This window comes from Syngnathus floridae, chromosome 13 (assembly GCF_059516105.1).
Source record: "Syngnathus floridae isolate MCC-2025c chromosome 13, RoL_Sflo_1.0, whole genome shotgun sequence".
Classification (NCBI taxonomy): domain Eukaryota; kingdom Metazoa; phylum Chordata; class Actinopteri; order Syngnathiformes; family Syngnathidae; genus Syngnathus; species Syngnathus floridae.
The window spans coordinates 13,021,116-13,045,741 of record NC_142425.1 but is presented as its reverse complement, the minus strand read 5'-3'; the positions used below and the strand labels follow the sequence as shown (position 1 = coordinate 13,045,741).

At 40.0% G+C, this 24,626-nt stretch overlaps 2 protein-coding genes across 5 annotated transcripts in view; both read left to right on the top strand.

The window, feature by feature from the left end:
• rabgap1l (RAB GTPase activating protein 1-like) overlaps positions 1–24,626 on the top strand; it is a 40,807-nt gene that overhangs the window by 13,017 nt on the left and 3,164 nt on the right. For 3 of the 4 annotated variants that reach the window (XR_015862340.1, XM_088395299.1, XM_088395300.1), the window contains exons 14-20: positions 12,478–12,591; positions 14,472–14,546; positions 14,643–14,768; positions 15,648–15,791; positions 17,360–17,401; positions 19,813–19,941; positions 23,205–23,297. Coding sequence is in view for 3 of the 4 variants with exons in the window: in XM_088395299.1 (XP_088251425.1) it covers positions 12,478–12,591; positions 14,472–14,546; positions 14,643–14,768; positions 15,648–15,791; positions 17,360–17,401; positions 19,813–19,941; positions 23,205–23,297 (723 nt within the window). In the remaining variant the exon portion in view is untranslated. Of the gene's footprint in view, positions 1–12,477; positions 12,592–14,471; positions 14,547–14,642; positions 14,769–15,647; positions 15,792–17,359; positions 17,402–19,812; positions 19,942–21,197; positions 21,464–23,204; positions 23,298–24,626 lie in introns of those variants that run through there. The other variant, XM_088395301.1, reaches the window with a different exon arrangement.
• Positions 281–5,006, top strand: gpr52 (G protein-coupled receptor 52). The gene has a single exon (XM_088395325.1). It carries the CDS (start codon positions 1,912–1,914, stop codon positions 3,088–3,090), a length of 1,179 nt encoding a protein of 392 aa, XP_088251451.1. The 5' UTR covers positions 281–1,911; the 3' UTR covers positions 3,091–5,006.

Sequence of the window (24,626 nt, the reverse complement as noted above, 5' to 3'; positions counted from 1 at the left end):
ATGACAGACTGCATGTGGGATGCAAAGGACAGCTATATGGAACGAAGTGGGAAAGTGAAAAATCGAGAGCCTGAGGTTCCTGCTTCATATCCAATATGTGAGCTATTGCTAATATTTCGACTTACTGTATGTGCTTGTACCACTGGGAAAAGCCATTGTGACGGACGGATTGGTTCGGAGCCTCAGGTGAAGAAGGGAGTAGAGTCGTCCAACGGTGAGCAGGCTGAGAGAGCAAGGAAGAGGGGGAGGGCGGGTGTGTGTAAAGAGAGAGACTGAGTGTGCGAGCTCCAAAGACTATGTAGAGAGGGAGGGAGGGAAGTGTAAGCCAGTCACAGCATCTCTCCTTCTTACTGCACCAGGGCTGAGGGACTCTTGGTCCCATTGTTTTGCTTGCTGCAGAATTAGCACACTTCCATTTGTGTAGTCATCTTTTTTTTTTTGGTCATTTATTTTTATATTCTGCATTTAGGATCATTTTTTTTTGTCTTTGTGCCTGCTACACAGGATTTATAGATGACCAAAATGGCTTATCATGCTCCGGAATTACATTTCGCAGAGGACAGTGGTTAAAACTGGGACGCCTTTTGTTTTCTTTTTTTTTTTTAACCCTACTGTAACGGATTTCCCTTTTGTTGCGCAGCAAGTTTTTTTTTCTTCTATGGGCGTCAGACGTACAGAGAGAAGAGTTAAAGGCAAAGCTCGACAGGACCCCCATCCCTCTACAAAAGAATGAATGCTTTAAAAGACAAGTTGCAAAATCTATGGAGAAAATGGAAGAAAATGGCCTGAACCCATGCTTCTGAATCCCAAGACAAGAATGCAAGAGAGGTGAAAAAAGTGCTTGTCGGATTCTACCTCCACTCTCTGTGTGTGTGCCGGCGGATTGCTGAGGAGTCAAAGTGAGTGGAGCGCTGAGTTATTCAGCTGGCCTCTCATAGCTCCTAGAGAGTCCCTCCTTCCTTCCTTCCTTTCTTTCTTTCTTTCACCTGCCTGCACGGAAGTCTGATATTTCATGCCTTCATCGGACTCAACCACCATTTCATGCACCTGTTGTCTTCAAAATACACAACTTTGAGAGGACATTTTCTACTCTCGGTGTTATGCACAAAATATTTTTTGCGGCACGTTGTACAGTGGATTTTATTTTTTTTTCCTGCACACGGATGCCTTGCTACGCTCAACAACAGCGTGTACGCTGAGAGAATTGTGACATTATCTCGTGTGGATATCCCGCTGTTTTTTTTAGCCCGTGTCTGTGTTTTGACTCTCACAATGGTTAGGCACACATGAGCTCCAGACAATGCCGAGGACCACCAAAATAAGGGAAGCTTGCAAACACAGCAACCCTATAAAACAGTCAAACGGTGATGCCACTTCCACTTTTTTTTAGGAAATGGGTGCCAAATTAGCCATTATTGGTCATACCTTTTTTTTTTTTCTCCTGGGAATCTGCCCAACATTTTTAATACACTGAGCTCTTGGTAAGGTTCCTTTCCTCGCAAGCTCTTTCATCTGTGTCTTTGTGAAAACAGCTTATGTCCTCAGCCTTTTGGTGTTAGCTCTTTTAAAATGGGCGATAAAGGCCACACGCTGGCAAGCAAAGCAGCATGAACCTCACCTTTACGACAGATGCTCACTTCAGCTATAATTCTACACGGCTTTTTTCTCCCCCCCTCCTCGCTACTCTTGAAAGCAACCTCCCTTTTTTCATAAACCATGTGGAAAAGAAGGGCCTCGTCCTATCCCCGCCAAAGCCCAAACGATTTTTCTCCCGTCACTTTTCCCTTGATTGAGACTCATCAATGTGAAAGTCAGGTGAACGTGAGCAAGGGTAGCGCATTAAGATCTATTAAGTAAAGGTGGCTACAGGGACCTGGAACAGTGGGAGGGGAGGAGGCAATTTGCACTTTCATGCCGTTGCCTTGTGGAAATTGCACCATAAACCTGTCTCCCGAGGATACACCCAGAACAATGAATCTGTCTGACATGACGACTGATCCCATGCTCGCACCGAACAGCAGCCGTGGAGACGTCTTTCCTGGTTTGGCTTCAAACCACTCCTGTCCCTTAGGCTGGGCCTTCAAGAAAGGTTTAGAGGCTTGCATCCTGGAGACGGCTGTTGTGGTCCTCCTGACCGTTCTCATTATTGTCGGGAACTTGACGGTGATCTTCGTATTCCACTGCGCCCCGCTGCTCCATCACTACAACACCAGCTATTTTATCCAGACCATGGCCTACGCCGATCTCCTGGTTGGTCTCAGCTGCCTGGTGCCCACGTTGTCTTTGCTCCACTACCCTGCAAGTGGCCAGGAGCCCATCACCTGTCAAGTCTTCAGCTATGTCATCTCAGTTCTCAAAAGTGTTTCCATGGCTTGTTTGGCCTGTATCAGTGTGGACCGCTATCTGGCGATAACACAACCGCTATCTTACAACCAACTGGTGACGCCGTGTCGACTACGGGCCTGCATCACCATCATCTGGGTTTACTCCAGCTTGGTCTTCTTGCCTTCTTTCTTCGGTTGGGGCAAGCCGGGCTACCACGGGGACGTTTTTGAGTGGTGTGCCCAGTCTTGGCCCACCTCAGCCGTCTTTACAGGCTTTGTGGTGTGCTTGCTGTACGCACCTGCCACACTTGTGGTGTGTTTCACCTACTACCACATATTTCGCATTTGCCAGCAGCACAACAGGGACATCAGTGAACGTCGGGCACGTTTTCCGACCCAAGACATGGATACGGTGGATGGAGACAAGGATGGGCATCAAGGAGGGCATGGACCGGATCGGCGTTACGCCATGGTGCTCTTCCGCATCACCAGCGTGTTCTATATGCTCTGGCTCCCCTACATCATCTACTTTGTGTTGGAAAGCTCCCATGTTCTGGACAGCCCAGCGTTTTCCTTCATTACCACTTGGCTAGCAATTAGCAACAGTTTTTGCAACTGTGTCATCTACAGCTTGTCCAATAGCGTGTTCCGCTTGGGCATGCGTCGGCTCTCGCAGACCATTTGCTCCTTCAGTCACTGTGCTGCCGACGATAGAGACTTTGGGAAGCCGAAACCACGGAAAAGGGCAAACTCTTGCTCTATCTGATGAAGGCTTAGGAGACTCATTGACTACATACACTGAATTGAAATGTTAAAAAAAAAGAAATTAATTTATGTTGATACTTTTTGGCGTTGTAGCTGTTTTGAACTTTAATTTGATTCAACATTGAGCCTGTACATGTCACTGTTATGTTTCTCTGTAAATTTCAATATTTATAATTGAGCGAGATCATTTTTCAGGTCTACTCACAAACTTGTTTGGAGGTTGTTCATTGGTATTGATTTGTTGACAGCCGTAATGCTGTTTTAGGTTTTTAAAAATTCTCACCATAGTATGGGCAAATGTTTGAAACATATCATTTAGTGATGTTGACATTTACAGCCAGCTGAAATTTGCTTTTTTTCGCTTTGTGGGAGGAAAAAAAAAGACATTTCAAAAGTTCAGCCCATTGCTAGATTGTTTTGACACAGCTAATTAAATATTGAAACTTACAATGAGGTTATGCAGAGCTGCTTTTAACTCATCACGACATCTGCCACAGACTTTGAGCCAATGAGCCAAAACCTCTGAAATGTCTTTAGGAAAAAAATAATAATAGTGAAGCCATTTCCAAAGCACAAACAAGCTGTAGTAAGTTCAATGTTGTCAACATTTAAAGATGGCGGCAATCCCTTCCACCGCAAGTCGACTTGCGTGCAATTCATACTTCATTAAGTCACGTTCATGGAGCACAATTAACGTAAACATATGCATCATAAATCTGTTCATTAAAATGCTAAAGCTGACCCCTGACATTTCCCCATTCTACCCTTTCACTTTCGTTACTTTATATTGACGAGACCAGAAGGGGGTCTGCCGTTTCTCAGTAATGTTTACTCCGCTAAACTTAAGACGCCATGACAATACTGTTAACTTCATACTGATTGATTGAGACGTCATCTTTTTACTGATTAATTTGCAATTAACTCATTCACTGCCAACCCAGTTCATATCTTTGACTTCTATAAACCGTCAATGGCACTGAATGAGTTAACGGTATAGTATAGTTTGAAAATTTGAAATAATATCAAAATATATGGCTAGGTAGCGATGTACCCGAATAGTTCAGCCCATGAAATAGATGACAGCATTGCCTTCAAAATAATAGCTATTCATTTAAAAAATGGTGAAAAGCCTTTTTAGCCAAGGAGTTTTAATGACTACTTTATCTCCGTTGTTCTTCAAGTGTCTGATGTCTGAATGGTGTCTTTAAAATGATAAAGCTTGTGGAGATTTTGTGGCATCTAAATGCCTGATAGCAGTTGACTCGTTGTGCTAAATGGTCTTCTGATCTCTTCATTGGACAAAATGCCCCCAGTGCTAGTGCTATGGAATAGATAGATGGGGCCTGAATTTATTTTCATATACAGGTAGTTATGACAACAACACAGAAACAATACAGATAAACATTTATGACTTAATCGTACCCAAATATGATCAAATTTGAAATGTGATTGTGGTCAGAGGATTCACAAATTGTTCTTTTTTTAGTGTGACTTTTAGAATTGTGAATTTGTGTGTTAGACTCACCGTTTGAAACATTCAGGAGACATTGAATGCTACAGCTAAATCAATGTCTGTATTTTAAAACAAAATTTGAATTCAAAATAATCTCCAGTGCAGTAATATATTTTAATTTTGGGATTTGATGATGTTAAATATTTATCTCATGAAAATAATGTATCAACCTTCGCACTGTAAATGACTATACTATAATGTTGTGTGTGTGTGTGTTGCAAACTTGTACAGTAAAAAAAAATATATATATACCTATTGTGTTAAATAAATAGGCTTCTAATGTTTTGATTAGAGGAAGCAGTGTGATGTTAGCACAGTATCTATTTTTTTAATTTGGGAAATTTTGCCAAAGGCCTCAGTTTTGCTGTTGCTGCCAACCAAATAAAGGCGACAATAACAGTCAAGTCACATTTGATTATTGTCTGCTTAGGTCATTCAAAAAATAATACTAATACAGTGCAGATATCCCAAAGTCACGAAGCTCTTTCATAAATGCACTTTGTCTAAAAGCAGGTTTTAACTATCATTGTCAAAAAAAAAAGTGATTAAAGGTATCAGAAAAGTTTTCTAAAGTTGTCACGACGGCTTAGCCCTGACCACTGTCAAGTCGTATTGTGTATTTGCACGAGATGAATTCGATGATTATGATTTGATGTTTTCACAAAATGCGCATCTATCTAGATCTTAACTAAGAAATAAAAAATATTCTTCATTCAAAAAGTATTCAATGTACATAAAGCTATATAAAAAAAATCTCCAATTTAAGACACCAAATTCATTTACTCAAGTTGTTTTAATGATTCTCTTTTATCTGATGATATGTTATGCTCCTTCCCAAAAAAAAAAAAAAACATTTTCTTGCTCCAAGTTGTCTGCCAAAGCAACAGCAGCTTCCAAGCTGAGGCCCAACCCTCCCTCCCTCCCTCTCAGTATTCATGACCTCCACTATATAAGGAATTCCCTTTCATTGCCACAATTGGCAGCATGCACGGCTTCCTTCCTGCCTGCCTGCCTGCCTGCCTGCCGCTTTTCCGTTTTTTGATTGAGCCAGACCACCTGACCTTCTTTCAGGTGGGGAAAGTCATCATTTGAAGGAAAGCTGCTTCTATTGCTTATGTGCTTGACACGAGATGGGTGCACTGCAGCATTTGGATTTATTTTCAGAGCTCGTCAAAATGAGAGATCACGAGCCAAGAAATGATTATCGAATCTAAAATATCATGCTCGGTTTACGTTTATGGTAATGCAGCAAAGAGCTAATATAACTTTGCTGTGCTATACGAACAGAAAGGAGGTAGTTACGCTCCAGTTGGGTGATCCCAGGAAGCTCTTTATTTTAATTCGATGCTTTTATACTCCAATCAATACTGCCGGCTTCTCTCGGACCATTTTAGTTGCATTAAATAACGCAAAGCGGTCAAATCACTCCCATGGTTATGAAGCTTATGCAGTCGGTTATACTGTAATTTCCTCCTCTTTTAATATTGCTCCTGGTTTTCCAGACAGTAATTTCTAATTGTTAATCATAGGGAAGAGTTAAATGTACCTTTAATTAACCACTTCAAAATGATTGTGATGTTACAGCTTGCATTACTTAGAATGGCGTTTTTTTTTTAATTGTAATTATTTTGTAACACATTCCATTATTTAATGCTACTTGGCAATGCTTGAAACAAATTAAAATTTGGAATCGGTTTTGACTTGAAAAATGTGGGTGCATCAAATTGAATCAAAACAAAGAATTTTGCTCAATTGTTGCACATGCATTATAGCCTAATTTGACCAAAAACAATGACAGCAAAACAATATAATTTTAAATGGTTCCAATTTTCTTAAGTCATCCCCTTCAAACCATTGCTGAACTTGCAGTGACAAATAGAAGTCTGGAAACCAATGAATTGTTTTTGACTGCCAGTAGCTCCATTTCAGATTGGAAGCTAGTCCAGATTGAGGCAGGTGTGAGATGCAAATTGTTCCTCACATGTCTCTTCAGTGGAGCGACTGTTCCATGAAAGTCGTTTATTGCTCCGTTTGTTTCTATATTGCTTATATTAGTGTCATGTCCATGTAGCATTTGTTTTCTCTGAGATGGAAACTCACCATCCCAGCCATGCTTCTAATTAATATTTTCAGATTGAACACATTTTCATAATGTTAAAGACAGCAGCACTTTGCCAATTTAATTACTCGAGCCATTATGAAATACAGCTTGCAGTGTATTCATCATAGCACATGGAGACACGCCTGAGGCTGTTCTGAAAATGAATGCAGCTGCTTTGCACTTGTGTTGCCACTTTTCTCCACACGCAATTTGGTGTGTTCGAAGTCGGAGGTCACCAACACGGTGATTCTAAAATCGGGTGAGTTAGCCTATGGGCCTGTTCTAAAATTAGCTCAGTTGTGATGGAACGTTGCGTTTTTTCTTTACGAGTATTGTATCAAAATGAACACTGGCAAAGAGTCTGAGAAAAATGGTCGCAATAATTAATCTATATAATAACTATAATATATATATATTTATATAACATATTAATATAATAAATGAATGTATATCTGTTTTAAACTAGTCAAAGGTGTCCAAAATCAGCAATTCGTTGAAGTTTGTGTCACGCTATTAATTGCAAGCCAAATCACAAGTCTGGTTTCAGTTCCCAACGTAGCTTAATGAAATCTCGAGCCACCCTGACCATTAAAATGCCATGGCATAGTTACAAAGGCTGATGAATTAGCAATCTGCTCAGTCGTCCAGATGTTGCCACCCGCCCGAAAGCCTCCAGGGGAGCCGCTCCAAAGTTCTTTGCCAGCCACCAAGGATAAAGGTCTCAGGAGTGCTGTTTTTTAATTACCGTGCTGCTGTCCTTTTGAATATCATACCAATAGATTATCTCAGCAAATCCCCTGAAGTAAAGAGAACACCAAATGACACAGGCAGGTGTGTTGCCAGTGATTTGCATGGATATTCCTTGTCGTCTACAGCGGATTAGAAAAAGATGACACTCTCCTGTTCATATGCCAGTTTTTGTGACATAAAGAGGCAGAAGAAATAGCAACTTGAACAGGGGCGTGTTTACGTTCAACAAGCATTTGCCTCACACATTCGTTCCTCAAGCTTCCACACTGCAAATTGTTGTTTTGAAAAATGGTGGCTGCTCCATAAAACAAATGACTTTTGACTTGCCAGGGAAGCACTTTCTGTTGACCTGAACTTTCCAAGGTTTGCTGAGCACGCATTTATTCGAAACAACGGCCATGTTCATGCTTTGAATAATCCACTGGTCAAGAAAAGGAAACCTTGGAGACTAATAATACCTTTAACCTACTTCTGGTATTCGCCTTCATAGCCATAGTGGGATGATTTATTTATCAAAAGCAATTTTTTTTTTTGTCGTTGAGGGTTTTTCAAGATCCCAACTGCAAAATAAATATAGGAATGGTCACGTTAATTCATTTGTTTATTATTCCCAACTGTCCAATCTTGACAAAGTCGAGCACAATTGTTATTCTTGCAGTGATTCACTTCAACGTTGATTAGCTTCTCATCAGCCATAGCTTCAAAGACGTTTTTTTGTTTCTGAGCTATTGATTAGAAAATAAGATTGCTTTTCCTTCCTTGCATAGGTGATTTAGTTCATTTTTTTTCCTTTTCTGACTCACAAAACGACTTGTCATAGTGGTTGCCATGGTTTTCGTGCGAGCGGAATCCTTTCTGATTGGTCCTACTGTCACTGAAGGACTTAGTGGGATCTGAGTGTTCAGCTGTACTGAGCCAGTGTCTATCATTTGTATCTTGTTGATTTAGCAAAGCATGCCACCTCGCATCAGACACTTTCCAAGGGCAGCTTCCCCTCTCCCGACTTACGTAATACTGTCAAAGCAGCATGATACAACGCTCGCTTGCGTACCAACAACCACTCGGAGGAGGACAATTAGATGAGCAGGACAAATTTATTATTGTTAAAATTTAATTATTATATTTGATGAGTGAAATCATTTGTCTGTCACTTGCATCTGCAAAAAATGATGGGACGTATTTATATTTCAAACAAACTCGCAAGTAGGAAGCTCTCCCGTGGCAAACCTTTTATTGCAATGACTTTTTATAGTGGTGTGATTGATGCAGACCAATATCAGGCATCTGTCAGAGATGGAGCCCATCAGCCAACGCCGTTAGACACGTTTGACTGGCGAAGGGAGGGTCACATCTGTCTCAAATAAAATAGCATCCCTATGACGAAAACACAAAAAATGCCTCACGTAAAAAAAAAAATAAAAAAAAAGGGGCATTCAACCTCAGTGTTCCAGTACAGTAGATGTTTTTGGTCAAACTCCAAATTGATGATTTAAAAGGATGTTAAAGTGGGCAGGTTTGGACACATGGACTGACTATTTTTAGCTGGGTGCGTGAAATAAGTTACCTGTCGTAAAAGCTTGAGTAATAGTACATGCCTGCAGGCTGCAATTAGAGGAAGCCTCTCGTTCCCCTCTGTGTACATCTCTCTCTCTCTCTCTCTTTTCTGTAAAGCTCTCCCTCGCCTTCTCCTCTTCTGTCTCTCCACGTTATCTGCTCTCGCCATTCTTCCAAGCCATCACTCTTTGCCTCTTTCATTCTCTCCTTATTTCCATCTGTCTTGTTTTCTGCCGTCTGTCAATCAGTTTGCAATCCACCAGGGGATATATGGCTGAAAGCTTCATTCAGTGGGAAGAAATAATACATGCGCGCCGAGGTTGGCTTGCAGCGCTCATTCTTTATTAATTACCTCCGTGTGTATTATGTTGTATGAAGATTTCGGTTCCAACCTGTCTAATAGTATATTCCTGCTCGTGTTATTCGTCAGCTTTGTTGACATTTGAGCCGCAAAGTTTGGTATTTTTCAAGGAAGATGCCATTCTAGCCCTGACCTTTCATGTTTCATGTATATTTTAGTGCCAATAGGTGACCTCATCAATATGTATAAGATCCTTTGCTAGGCAAGCTTGAACTTTTTTTCCTCTGACAATCATAATTGTCTTCATCTTAACTTGCTGAGCATATTAGAAACCAACAAAAAAAACGTCCGCTGGCTAAATCAATTTTTAACTTTTTATTTATTTCTATTTTTTCATTTTTATTTTTTGGGGTGAATGCATCTACTGGCTACTCTTATCACAGACGCAGATTCTCTGTCACTGTGTTGCTTCCATGCGAGAAGGAACCAAATCCACTGCCCTCTAGATCCCCTTGAACATCGGCGTCCACTGAATCACCTGTAGCAGCGGCGGCGGTGGATGGATCAGTCACAGTGAAGGTCCTTTGGATGTTAGTGATAGTAATAATAATGCTGGGCTGTGCACAGTTATCAGCTTTTCTCCAGCTGTCTTCAGAAAATAGGCCTAGCATGCCTCACTCAATTTCTTATGTAATCTGTTGCAATCGTCCCGGGCTAGCCTGCTATAAAGACATACTAATTGGAACCTTCCTAATTGGAAGCCATTTTAGGAAAGCACGTATAGAGGAAGATGGACTTATTTTCATAGAACCAGTTGTGCAGGTGGAAGTAGGGTATTGTGACAGCAAATTGATGGTGCTGATGAGGCTGCAGTTCCTGCTGAACACCTCAGACCCCCCCCCCACCCCCTTCCCCTCCCTCCCCACAGAGATTACAGAGCTGCTGGTTTCAGCATTTGCATTTTACATGTGACACATTCATCTAAATGAGCAGCATGGAATTCACGTTTGGTTTTAGTACTTACAGGGAAGAAGTGCAGGTGTGTTCAAATAAAGCAAGCAAAGCATTTGAGACAGCTCTACGTATAATGCAGCATTGTATTATAATAATAGGTATATTGTTAAATCAATCCTTATGTGATTGTGTAGATAAAAATAATTGTTGTCTTTATCCAAACCAAGGCAGATTTTATTTTATTTTTTCCCCACAAACTGGGACGCTTTATCTTAGCAACCTAAGAGTTTCAGTTCCACTTATTTGTGGAGTTTTTGAGTAATGAGGCTCTTAATTAGCAGAGACATGCATGGTTTATTAAATCAAAGCGTTTACGACTTTCAATGTCAAACAGATTCTTATTAGTCCTCATTGATATATGCATGGTAATCAGGGCGAAAGGATTTTTTTTTTTTTGGGCCGATGCAGATAAAGGAAAATTTATATATATGGAAATACAAAATAAAAAAAAAAACACGAAATACGGAGACCGTGAACTCGGAGCTTTTGCGTTGGCAGGGTTCATTTTCATTTTCTAAAAGTTTTCAACTGTATTTCTAAAAGCTCTGTTTTCTGGTACTCCTAATGATGTGCCTTTCATTAAAAATTCCATTTCAGTATGATTTTCTGTGACATTTAGACCTTCACAGTTGGAGCCTCGCAAATAGTTAATATGCGCCAACAGTTTCAGGTTAGTGTACTCTCTGTCCTGAGCAGTGTTAAGATGGTTTATTTAAAGGACTGTGCATATTTATTGGCTAACGTGCACATCTCCCAACACCATAATTTTTTTTCTTCTCAAAGACTTTGGACACAGTGACACGAGCAGTAAAGCTCTAATGATCTTGTGCCCATTTTAAAAGGTCACGAGATCGGAGAGGCGGCTTTTAGTAGCATTTAAATGGCAGCGCTAAATAGGTAACTAAATATCTACGTTTGATTTTCAGTTCAACAAATAACAGAGTAAACACGAGGAATTGAAAAAGACACTTGATAGGAGCACATTGAACTGTAGCAATTTATCCACTTGTTGCCAGACAAGGTTGCCATTAAAATTGTAATCCTGCAAAAAAAAAAAAAATCCAATTATCTGCAATCTTATTTTTGTATCATTATCACATAACACAGTTAAACGTAGCCTGTTTCTCCCCAAACCTATATGAAGTATCTTAAGAAGAAAACTGACACTGTATTTGGTGCATTTGTTACCAGATTAATATTATAATATATTGATAATACATATTATAATATGAATAATAAGATAATATGAAAAATATAAGAATATAAATATTATAAATATATATGATAATATATTAATCATGTTATTTTTGTATGTTATTCTCTGTTGCTTCTTTGAGTTTTTTTTTGTTTTTTTAGGAATCTCATTAAGAAAACATTTTGCGTTAGGTTAAAAATAACAGTGCTGCCTGCATACATACAAAGCTGTTTGTTGCCTGTGTGGTTTAATGAACATACAGTAATGCACTTTGTAGCTGTTATATATTTAACACATAATTCACCTCCATGCCGCAAATCTTATTAAAATAGCACGCGAGCTCGCCTGCAGCATGCATCGAATTTCATGGCATGTAAATGAAATGACTTCACATTCCAGCTTTTTATGAAAGCGCTGGCATTCAAGATCCATTTTTCTATCATGTTTTATTATTCAGGTCACAGCTGAGCTGCTTTTCAAATGTTCTTTCTTTCCGTCACAATATATATTTTTGTTAATTAAAGTGGTGGCAGCTTGTTTTCCAGCACGCCATACATAACACAAGGGAGGCGTTTAACATTCATGATGACCCCAGACATACAGTACAGCCCCAATGATAAATAAATATCTTCAGTGACAAGAGAGCAGAGCCGTGCAAGCAACAGATGGTAGGTATGGCTCCGACAGCACCGTGTCGTTGCTTTGTGATTTTATGATTAGACAGATGTGGGCGCGGGGAAAAATGGCGGCAAGAACCTTGAACTTTAAACAAGGTGATGCGCCGCACTTTCAAAAGAAAAAGCTGTTCAAGTTGAAAACGTCTTTCTAAATCGTACCGGCACTTGTTTTCCTTTCAGAAGTTGCACAATGACAGAAAAAAAAATACACAAAACTTTGTGGACGTGTGTCGACGAAGGGGAAAAAAGTTTGACACATTTTGTAATCTTTTAAACGTTTCAGGATTCAGCTCAGGAGGCAGTGATCACTCGGGATATTCACCGTACCTTCCCTGCACATGACTACTTCAAGGACTCTGATGGAGATGGACAGGATTCACTCTTCAAGATCTGCAAGGTAAGAGGAAAATGTATTTTATTTTTTTATTAATTCTAGTTTAAATGCTGACTTAGAAATCGTCTGTAGGTTCTGAAAACTAATTAAAAATAAATTAAATAATACAAATAAATAAATAAATAAAAATCAATGCAATGCAAATCAACTCATCAGCATCTTATATAATAAGGTGAAGCGCTTTGTTATTGTGTTTCTCAAGAATGGAAAAGTGACCTCTGAGTGCAAAGTAATGGAGCTACGGAAAAGGGCAAAGGAGTTAAAAGGGGATTGTCGAGATGCTTTCCTATTTTTTGCTACAAACATTGTCTTGCTGTTATTCATCACAGTTATGCCAAGAAGAGCTTCATGGATTAAATACAGCCATTGAATTATTGTCCTTGAATTCTCTTTGCCCAAGGTCCTTTGCCAAATGTTTTCTTGTACAAATGCACTTGGAGCACATTTTAGAAAATGACAATCTGTAAGCCTGGTCAATTGATAATGCTTCATCTCTGTGCATCATCATATTAAATCTATTAATCTAAATCATTTTAATTCAATTTGTTTCTACTGTTTGGAAAAACGGCAGCTACGTTAAAAAAATGAATCAAATACGACAGCAGCATACAAATTTGATAGTTTGTTTGAGAATCTTGGTGGCAAGAAACACAATTGTGGATTTAGGTTTTAGTCAAATGTCATTTTTGACTCAATTGTTATATTTTTGTGCTCTGTGAGAGGATGGCTTTACATTTTACATTGGGTCCGGACCCAAATAGGTCAGTGGTGAGCTGGCCTTCATTTGTATGCAAATGAATGTAGATTTGCTGCTGATAAGGTTGGCTGGATCTTGAGGCATGAGTGGGCTACAGCCAAGCCAGAGTTTCCAGGACCCCTTGTAAATTCATCTACTCGCTAATATGCATGGGGTCTTTAATCTTCTAACCTTTGTTCTCCAAGAAAGGTCAATTGAGCTGGGTGAACTTTTCTGGTGACAGTTTGCTTTATTTTCTTAATGTTCCATTTAGTCCACCTAAACCTGTACAAGTACTCGTCATTGTTCACATATCAAGGTTAAATGTCTCCCTTATGAAAAATTTGACAGTATTTCAGACAAAAAAGACTAAATTTATTCTTGGTTTTTAGTCAACAGATATGTGTTTGTAAAACTGTATTTTTTATTAATTAAAAGTTTTATTATGCATCAAAAATGTTCCAAAATACCATATTAACATGCAAACAGTTAAAAAAAAAATCTGAATTGTTTTGAAATAGGTACCTGGCTTACAATAGATGCAAATACTTCAGCCTGCTGGCTCTGTTATGTCGTCAGGCTCCCAAATTGCGATTTGTCCCACCAGGACCTCCCTCCCTCCCTCCCCATCCATCTGTCAAGCGACAGACATGTCACCTTGCTGAGTTAGGAATGTGTGAATACCGCACTCAATCAAGCATGTCAGCATGGAGATTAGAGTCCAGGCACTTTTGCATGACAGCACCATTACCTGCACATCAAACGCTAATTTAAGCAAATTAATCTCACCCTGGATTTTTTGCTCTCATTTTTTAAGGAAGAGGTTCGGATCTAGTCAATGACCCAGTATCAGATAAATAGAAGCAAAATAAATGATTTTTGCACAATTAATTCATTTGATGTCATGGTAATTTCAGTAAAAAGAAGTAGCAAATACAAATTTGTATCATAGTGATAAAAATATATTGTTGTCAATATTACTATGGTTACTGGCAAAATAATGAAGGTTAATTGAAGACTCTAAAATTGTTCCGAGGTGTGATTGTGACTGCGACCTCAAGCCGGTTTGGATAGATGAAATTATTTAGTGTTGAAATTGGTTTAATAAATTATTCATTGTTACTTTTTTTTTCTCTCTCTCGTCAAGGCCTATGCGGTCTACGACGAGGAAATCGGTTACTGCCAAGGACAGTCGTTTCTTGCGGCTGTTCTGCTTCTGCATGTAAGTAAACATTGGAACACATGCGTGGATTGTCAGAACAACACGGACAAACGGAAATAATAATTAAAAGTACATGTTGTTACTGTTGTTTTCCAGATGCCTGAGGAGCAGGCCTTTTGTGTGCTGGTGAAAATCATGTTTGAGTATGGCCTCAGAGCTCTCTACAAAAACAACTTTGAAGATCTTCATTGCAAGTTCTTTCAGCTGGAGAAGCTCATGCAGGTACATGGTTGGAATCGAGAGGATGAATTCATGCTTGGTAATATTTACAGCAGTTTGAATTTCAAAATTATGTTCAGCAAATTAATTAACATTGCTATTTGGACCACACCAAAAAAAAAACATCTCTCTTCCAAAGAAATGTCTTTAAGATAGGGGCCACTCTTTGATATTAATCAAACAAATTTCACATCCATTTAAATTTGAAGCCCATGATTAGATGCTGTTTGCAGATGTTCTTTGAACCAGCCAGACTTCAAATATCTGCTTGCTGCTCATCAGTGATTTTTTTTTTCTTTTTTTCCTGCTGCTCTCTTTATGTGATGCATTTGGCTGCACTCCTTTTTGTGCATTTCTCAGGAATAACCAGTTTGCTCTTAGAATCATACACCAATTAACAGAACAACAATTTTCTTGAAAGTACCGCCGTTCTTTTCTTTCATAAGGCATTGAACTACAAAACACTTTTCAGCAGAAAGAGCCTCCTTTTCTCCTGCATGAAAATTGGCTTGCGGGACAAATTCTTGGAAACCCAAAAATTGTTGTTTAATATGAAGTCACACCATTTATGTGTAAAGAGATCATCTCTCACTTTTTTGTCCTTGTTTTTTTTCTTAATAATTAAATTTTATTAATAATAATAATTTAAAAATAAATTAATTAATAAAAAGATTAAATAAATGAACACAGTCGAGTAAATAAATAAATTCTGTCGTATTTAAATGTGGGTCAATTATACGCAGATTTTTGTTATTCGCGGGCCGGGCCAACACAAAAGGCAGCGGACCACTATATAGCATAATTGGATTTACCACACTAATTGTTTTCACTTTGTTTTCCTATTTCCAAAGTCTCCCAGGCTCTTCCTTTCTTGTTTTCTAGGAACAGCTACCCGATCTCTGGTCCCATTTCCAAGTACTCAACCTGGAGGCACACATGTATGCCTCTCAGTGGTTCCTCACCCTCTTCACTGCCAAGTTCCCCTTATGCATGGTGTTCCACATCACCGATCTCCTGCTTTGCGAGGTATAGTGCAAGCTCTTTTGTCTATCTATCAAATAGGATGAGGCAAGTGAGCTAAAAGGGACTTGTTTGAATCATCCGCAGCAGGTGTCAAGGCCCTAAGTAGAAGACACATGGTCCAATCCATGGTGTATTCACCCTGCCCCTTGATTTGATCTGTCTAATCAATAAAGATGTGCCTATCAGGCTTTTAGGTTGATAAAATGGTAAAAACAAATCTATTAGGAATCCTCAACGATTTACAAAGATTGCGTCTCATTTGTTTGTTTTTGTTTCTGGAGCTGCTCTCTTTGTTTTTGTTTTTTTAAATACATTATTAGAAAACTATAACTCATTCGGTTGAGTAGATGAAAGCATGAAAACAAAACCTCGTTAATATCATATCTCATGCATAAAATTAATCAGAGGGATTTGATTCCTCTTTCTCTCGAATCATCTTATCCCATTTCTTTAAGGTAACAATGCAAAGTGGATTCCTTGATTACAAAGGATTCAAAGATAGACCATTTTTGCCCCTCTGTTTGATCGTGACCCGTCTTTCAGCCTTCACTCCTCTCTTTTGTCATCCCTCCCTTCCTTCTCCCGCTTTTCCCTCCCCAGCAGAACAATAAGATGCTTCCCAGGTTTTTCCTCAGCCAATGAAGCGCATGATAAGAATCTGTTGCTTAAACCTGCGTTCTCATCTCCTGCTACTCTGACAGCTGTTCTCCTCGTGTAACATTTTCTCCGCCTTATCACCGTTTTGTCTTCACTTTTTTCCTCTTAAGACCACAAACAAAATTTGTCCCTCGTTTGTGAGGACGTGCGCACGGTAGGTGAGCGCAATTCAGTTGGAGCGCCTAAAATGAGGAGGAGATTAAAAAAAAAAAAAAAAAAAATCATTTCTCTTGTGGAATTTTTCCCGTTGAGATGCTCAGTGGGCTTTATGGTCTCGTGAGATATGCAGGGCAGTTAAAGTAACGTCGGGCAGTAATAAGAAAGACATCATCATAATTTACAGCTCGTTCAATGTGGGTGGGGATGACATCAAATGTTTAACGTGCACATTACATTTAATTACTTTTGGGAATGTGTGTAAAACAGAATTAGAATATATTCCGCTAGATTTCATTCCACCTTTACTATTTATCCTGCAGTCTGCCCTGCCGCATTCCCAGCCCGATTTTATGTATTTATCTTCTTTGTCCATTTCAATTTACTGTATTATCCAAGTTCTCACATGCGTTCAAGCTCTTCGATCCAGACTCGACGTTGTAGCCCCATCTTGTGGCTCATGCAAGATAGTTTATGAAGACAGCGCCCCCTCCTCGCTTTCCTTATTTTTAGTGCTGTCTGGATATTTTTAGCTCTGTGTTGCCATGTGAAATGATGACAGAGACTAAGGAGACGTGGGTGTTCCCGCAGAGCGGCCAACTCCATATGTGTGTCATAATCACATTTATCATGGATGTGAGACATTCTCCAAATTGCAATTTCACATATTAATTCCTGATTTTAAATGAGGCGGCAAATAAAATGCTTGGTTTTGTATTTTCATGATGACTGATGTGTTGCAATGTGTTGTGTTCCAGGGTTTGAACATCATCTTCAATGTTGCCTTGGCTCTGCTCAAGGTTAGTATTGCAATTCATTCAACTATTTATTTGACTATTTATCCTAAACAAGCTGTGACAGGTATGCAACCTGTCCATTCTGAGAAGTTCAAATCATGAGAGCAGTGAATTTTTTTCCTCTACCACTTTGTTGTTTTCGTCTAAGTGGTGTGGAATTCCTGTTTGTTGTGTTAGTAGATCTTCTTGCGGCTGGTCGTATTGATTTGTTCTTGTCATATTGCATATGGATGGTCCTTTGTCAATCATCAATCATGTTTGTAAACATAATGCAGAACTTTTAAAAGCGCGCACACAGAACGAGCCATATAGGCTTGGTGTCTTTATCGTTCAAGGAAAAGAAAATTAGGCCTTCAACAACAGCACAACAATGACCTCAATATGTTCAAAATGGATAAGAATATAAGAAATTTATAATATATACAGCTAATTATTGTTGTGGTATTGTATTGCCACACAAGTTGTTCACATGTAGACTTTTTTTTTTCTCTATTAATACAGAAGTCCGTCCTTAGTTTTAGTTGACTATGAACATTTATTATAGTAATTGGTCATTTGTTTACCAATTGACATTTTCCTGGTACTATTTATCTTGTCATAATTCTGACAAAATAATGATTCCTGTTCAATAGTATAATGTTTCCCAAGTGGGTGCCATACTGGCTATTGGGAACAAATGAGCTAGGTGCAATAGGATTCCACCAGCAGCTTCCTATTGGCCAGCCATGACGGCATTCTTCCCCCTCCTTCCCTCCCTCGTTCCTCGTTGTGCTCTGGTGTCTCAGCCCCCTCCCTCCCTCCCTCCTTCCATCTGGGTCCATCCAGCTCCCTCCCTTTCCTGCTTCACCGTCATCACCCACATCCCTCCTCACTCCCAAAATGTAAGGTGTACCCATCAGCTATCTGGACGTGAAGGAAGAAAGCTTTTTTTTATTTTTTATTTACATTCTCTTCTTGCCTGGAGCTTCTTCTTGTCGTCTTCCGTTTTTCCCTTCTGAATCCTTTGAGCCCAGCAGCTCTTGGTCCATATCTTCTGCTGGATCTATATTTTTGCAGCACGCTACCTCCCACCACCAAATGGATTGCAACATAGATGACCTGCAAGCTGCTAACTGTTAGCTGTTAGCATCACAAAGTGACAGCGGTCTGGAAACACTGTGTGTTTTCAAGCTTTTTTTTTTTTTTTCTCTTTTGCTTTGCCTCGCCCAGAACAATCGCTGTGGATGACACGAGCCTATTCACTGACTCACAGATGCATCCATTTAGGCTGTGTTGTTGAGAATCAAATGACTTTCCATTTAAAGGAGCTGTCTGAAGGATCTGCCCACCACTAATGGAAATGTGCTTGAGGTCCATACTGTAATTTTTTTTTGGAGTTGGATATTTTTTTGTCTACCTCCTCTCTTTACAAGTGCCATACTGCAACGGGATTTCCTTGCTGCTTTGGTTGTTTTGCATTTCAAAGACATCTTGGAATATTGTCAGCTTCATTTCAGGTGCAGCCTCCATATTGGAAGCGCCTTGTGAGATGTTATTAGAGTTTGCAGGGAGAAGAAGACAAATGGTGCTGTTTGTTGGAGCAGCGACCCACGTGTTGCGCAGCTTTGTTGCTTAGCAACCACATATCGGATCGTTAGCGCAGCAAGGTAAGAGTGGCTCGCAGGTAGAAGACGGCGTTATGCAACCGACGCCATCCCTTGCTCATTTTTTGACTCGAACGCAACGAGCGGTCACTTTTGGGCTCTGACAGTGGTGGGATGAAGACTCAGTCTTCTCTTCGTTTTCATTAACTGTGCCTGCGGTCACTCTGTCCTCTGACCTGGTCGTCCGGAGTCTTCATTTAGCGGGGCTCCATCAGTTGGACTCCTCGGTGGATATCTTTGCGACGACTTCATCTCATGCAGACCAAGCGGGACCTTTCAGACGACACGCTGGAGTCATCGGCTATCCCGAGCCCAAAGAGGGACTCCCCCTCCCCTTTGGCCTCCCCACTCTCGCCTCTGCCCTCTCCACCTCCTCTTTCGGCCTCTCTGCAACTTCCAGCTGTGCGAAGGGCAGTGGAGGATGGAGAGGGAACGGCGGAGCAAAAAGCCCAAAGCAGTCAGGCCTCGGCCGATTCCTTCTGTAAAGTGATGGATCTCCTCGGGATGGGACATCGACTTTTTGTCCCCAAGCTGCTGGCGGTGAGACGGGGACTAAAGTTTTCTGTTGTTAGTCTGGTTGGCTGACTGTGTGATCATATGAGTTAGCTTTCGAAAGTAGGACCAACTGGCACAGTTCCCCCACAAGATGGTGGTATTGATGTGTTTCATTTGGTGATATTACCCTTTACTTTAATAATAAAAAAGATATTATTATTTGACTAATATTTGCCCCTCCTTCTCCTCCATCCGACCCGACTTGTTTACCTGCAGACATCCAAGGAGGATCTCTTGCAGGCCGACTTTGAAGGGGCTCTGAAGTTCTTCAGAGTGCAGCTGCCCAAACGCTACAGAGCTGCAGAGAACGCCAGAAGGCTGATGGAACAAGCTTGCAACATCAAGGTTTGCCTCCTCTTTCTTTTTCTTCAGATATGCTGCGAGTTCCGTGGATGCCGCTGACCCGTACGCAAAAACCATCATCATCCTCTTGACTTGTGGCATTTTGAGAATTTGCTGAGGTCACAAACTATGTAATACATTTTTGAGATCCGTGTGTGTGTGTGTGTGTGTGTGTGTGTGTGAGAGCGAGAGAGAGAGAGAGAGAGAGAGAGACTTTGCAGAGAAAGATAGAATAGATAACTTTGCCTCCCTCTTCCAATCATTCCCGTGTTGCTCACCTTGAGTCAACATCGTTAATATTTAACATGTCTGGCATTCTTCTAGTTTACCATCCAAAGGCAAGCGTTTATTTAGTCGTAGTGATCTGTTTGAAAGTTTACTGGTTAAAAAAACTAAATGTTGATATTGTATGTTGTCTTTGCCTGAACAAGCTTTCATTTCTCAAATAGATATGGTTGTCAACTCTATTTGTTTATTTAAATCTTTAAGATACCACTGTACCTTTGCCAAAAATCCAAAACCACCGAAACAAGTTTCTTCTCCCTCCACTCGCCCCCCCACCCCTTTTTTTTTTCTCAGTCAACGTATAAAGCGGATCAGCTGAACTATATAAGCTGCTTAAAATAGCGAACACATTCCCTGCCACCTTGGCTTGATCAGCTCTACTTGTCGGGTGGCTTAGCTTTTTTGGAGGATTATGCCAAGTATTTGAATTTCTCAGGATTTTAGGCGTCCTTTGGACCCAAGCTAATATGATGACTTATTTATTCCAAAGTCATACATGTGCATATGTGTATGCATTCCTTCAAGTGATCTTTCACATTTTATTTATAACACTTTGCTAGTGTCAAACAAATGTAATTGACGGTGCACTTCAGTCTTTTGCATTTGCTAAGGGGAAGCATCATAAATTATCTAGTAGGGAAAACAATTCATTCTACTTGACAACTTCCCTTTTATGTGCCTCAAGTGAAGGTGTGAACAAAGCTTTAGAAATAGTGATGGTTTTTTAATGAAATAAATATTTCCGACTGTCGAAAAAGGAGCGCAAAAAGATGAGGAATCTTGTCAGCGGAAATGAAGAAAAAGCAAAGTCATCATCTTCCTTTGTCCTCCACAAGGAGGGGATTGGAGGGGGGGTGGACACACAAACAGGTGTGTTGTACTGTTCGCTCACTTCCCCCATCCGCCATCCAGCCCGCCCGCCCACCACTCAGTGGGCAGGGCTCCACTCCTGAGTGAGAATCTCTTGAAAGCAGCCAGTCTCCTGCCTGCCTGCCTCTTTTGCGATCAGAGAGAAGCCCGAGCTGTCAGCCGCACTCGCTCTCTGACGCCATCCGTCTTCCTCATCGAGGTTGATTTCTTCTCTTCCGCTTCCTCCTCGCCACTACGAGCGAGCGAGATGATGCAGGAGGTGTCCATCGTGGTGGCATACGATGCTCACGTTGTCGAGCGGCCGGGCGAAGAGGACGCTCTGGCCCGTTTGATCGCTCACTCCAGACCTATCAGAGCACCTCGACCTGTGGTATGTCTGTTCCGTACTGGCTCGATTCGGTTTGCACTATAAATAGCAATTTCAGATGCCTTGTTCAAATGCTAGTCACTTGTTTTATTCGTTGCATATTTAACACAAAGTGGAAACTGCGACACGGCAATTGTTAAAGGCTCATGTGTCTTATTTTCCTCCTGGGAGCTTGTTGGATGTTTTTTGTCCGTCGGCTCGACTCCAAAGTTTCTTTCAATTACAATTCATTACGTATGAATTTGGAATCAATGGAGACATTGTGGGAGCGGGTTTGTTTGCCTCACGTGGCTAATTGAATTCCATGGCCTAGTTTTTCATGGGGTGTCCACTTGCTTTTGTCCTTACTTCAATATTCCAACTCCTCTGGCCTCATCACCATCCATCGGCGTGCAAGCGCGCTTAGCAAGATAATACCCGTCCCAGTATGGCACCAGAGCTAGAACACGTGATCTCCACTCGGGGACCAACTCCAATTTCACTTGCAAGGATTCAGGTCATTCAATGGCTAAGTGGCCCTGGTACCATATCCTGCGGCATCCCAACATTCCATACTGAATAGTCATTATTTTGCAATGTGAGATTGGCTCTTTGGAGTGTGCATGCCTAATTGTGTGTGTTGTAGTTTATTCCAGCAAAGGTTAGGAAACGGTTATCTTTATTGCCCCTTTCTCCACGGCCCGCTCTGTTTTCCACTTCAAAGTTGTACCGCTTCAGTAGTCATGCAAAAGTATGAAAAACACAGCTCAGTCAGAAAAACAACAATGATTTGTGTCTGTTTCATTCTTTGCATTTGGAAAAGAGAAAATACACAGCAGCAAAGAAAGCTAACATTTAAAATGATGCACCAATTCCAAATCTGTTGCGCAATACATCATCTATATGCTCTCAACAAGCGCAAAACATGTCTACTGCCAGGTCATGATGTTAAGTCATTCACTGCCATTGACATTTATCGACGTCAAAGATATTTACGAGTTAAGTGGTCATCTTAGTTTGTAGGGATATTGAATTTCAGCTCTCTGTGACTCAGGTGCTTGACTTGACAATATAACAAGACACAAAGAAGCATCAGAGAGGATGAAACCATGACCACAATCCCCAAGAGTAACACTTGGCACAATGGCGATGTTGTTGCCGCACGTCTGAGATCAAATTACACATCTCGATATCAGTGAATTGTTTTTAGGTTGTCCTTATTTTCTCAAAATAGTTAATGTCGCATTTTTATTTTCAACTATTTGTTTTGATTATTTCAGGGGCGATCGTCCTTTAAAAGCCACTTAGAGGCAAAATTCTGCTTTTTTTTGGGGAAGAATATCTGGGTGTGTAATTGATCTACATGGTTTGGCTTTAACTGAGCTAAATGAAGTGCTGTTTGCTTTTTTAGGTCAACGCATTTTTGCTAAACCTCAAAGTTTCTTAGTCCATTTTAATACAGACAAATTTGTGTCGCGACTTTTGTTTCCAGCACAAAAATGAGTTCAACAATAAATGTGGCGTAATCTGTCTTGTAACTTTCTTCTTAAGGGCACGCTCTATTCAAACATGATCTTAAAAGTCTTCCGTTGATTTTGCAAAAGTGAAAACTAGAAGCTGTGTAACACAAACCACAATACCACAATGTCGTCACAACAGTCACTGTTAGGGATGACAGTTATTTTCTTTCCAATTATTATTTGCTTTTATAGGCAGTGACTCTTTATTGCTTGTGCGGTAAATTCCTTCATTTGTTTTTTTTTAGGTTCCAACCAAGAAGCTTAAGAAATTTGAGAAAGAATATCAGCTGCAGAGAGAGAGCCAGCTACAGCAAGAAGACCCCATTGACAGATACCAGGTACTAACACACACACACACACAGGTTTATTTTATTTTATTTTATTTTATTTTATTTTATTTTATTTTTGCTTATTGTGCTCCAGCACAGCAAACTTAAGCTATATCTCATCTCCCAAACTTTGTATACATTATTGTCTGTTATATTGAAACATTCTTATTTCTTCCCTAACATCACTTTTCAAGTGTATTTCTCAAAGTTATATTTAGCGTCAGGCTTAAAATTAGACTTCTGTCATTGGTAAACATCTATCATATCTATTTTAGGTACGCTCAAAGACCCTTTTTTTTTTCTTCTTTATATTTTGTTTTTCTCCAAATCAGTAATTAGAAGCACCAATTCAATTCTATTCATTGTGACCCTGAGTAAGTCTTTTTTTTTTCTCGGGCCAGTATTATTTTCTGCTCAAGTAAGAATGTGTTTGCTTGGATAAAATGTCATCAATATAAATAAATAATATGTATTAAAATACAAATAAATAAAATGAATATCATCAAACGAAAAAAACCTTAAGACTATTGAGAATTGTTGACGACGTGAGCGGTTGACAAAACAGAGTTGCCGTAGAAACTATAAGCTGCTGCTTTTAGAAAGAAGGAAGGAAACGTTGACTTTTGATAAGTCGTTTCCTCTTCCGCCAACAGAGAAAGGACCCAAGGAGCAAGTTCATTTTTGTTGAAGGAGGGATACCATATCACCATTCGCTGTGCTTTCTGTTTTTTCTTTGCAATTTTACATTTGCTTATCTTGGTTGATCAGATTGACAAAAGCCAGAGTAGGGAGAGAGAGAGGGAGAGGGAGAGGGAGGCTGGAAATTCTTGGACACTCCTATCAGGATCATGCGTTAAAAGTTTACTTTGTGGCGCTGTAGCCTCCATAGCAAGACTGGATTGCAGATCGTGGTAAGATCGTTCGGCTTCCTCTGAGGGTTTCTTGTAAGAAGATTTGGCTATTGATGATTTCAACATGTGATATGAGGCAATTATGTTCATTTCCACACTGGGAGGGTACAATGCAAACATCCGAGTGGATTTGTTGACGAGAGAAAAGCATCATGTGTGGGCAGCTTCTGCAGGAGAAATGACCATGATTGCTTTAATGAGACTGACAGGAAGCAACAAATTGGATTAAAAGAGTGATATTCAAACTAGTCTGTTAAAAATGCACTTTATCCAATCTATTTATAAATAGAGTTTGTCAATGTTAGCATCTAAATTGTAGGAACTAAAGAGATGGTTGTCTTATAAATGTTTTTTGTGTCACGTGGCCGTGTTATAATTAAGTCAACGGTGTCATGTGAGAGACCTTTTAAGGCAGTCATGAGATTCC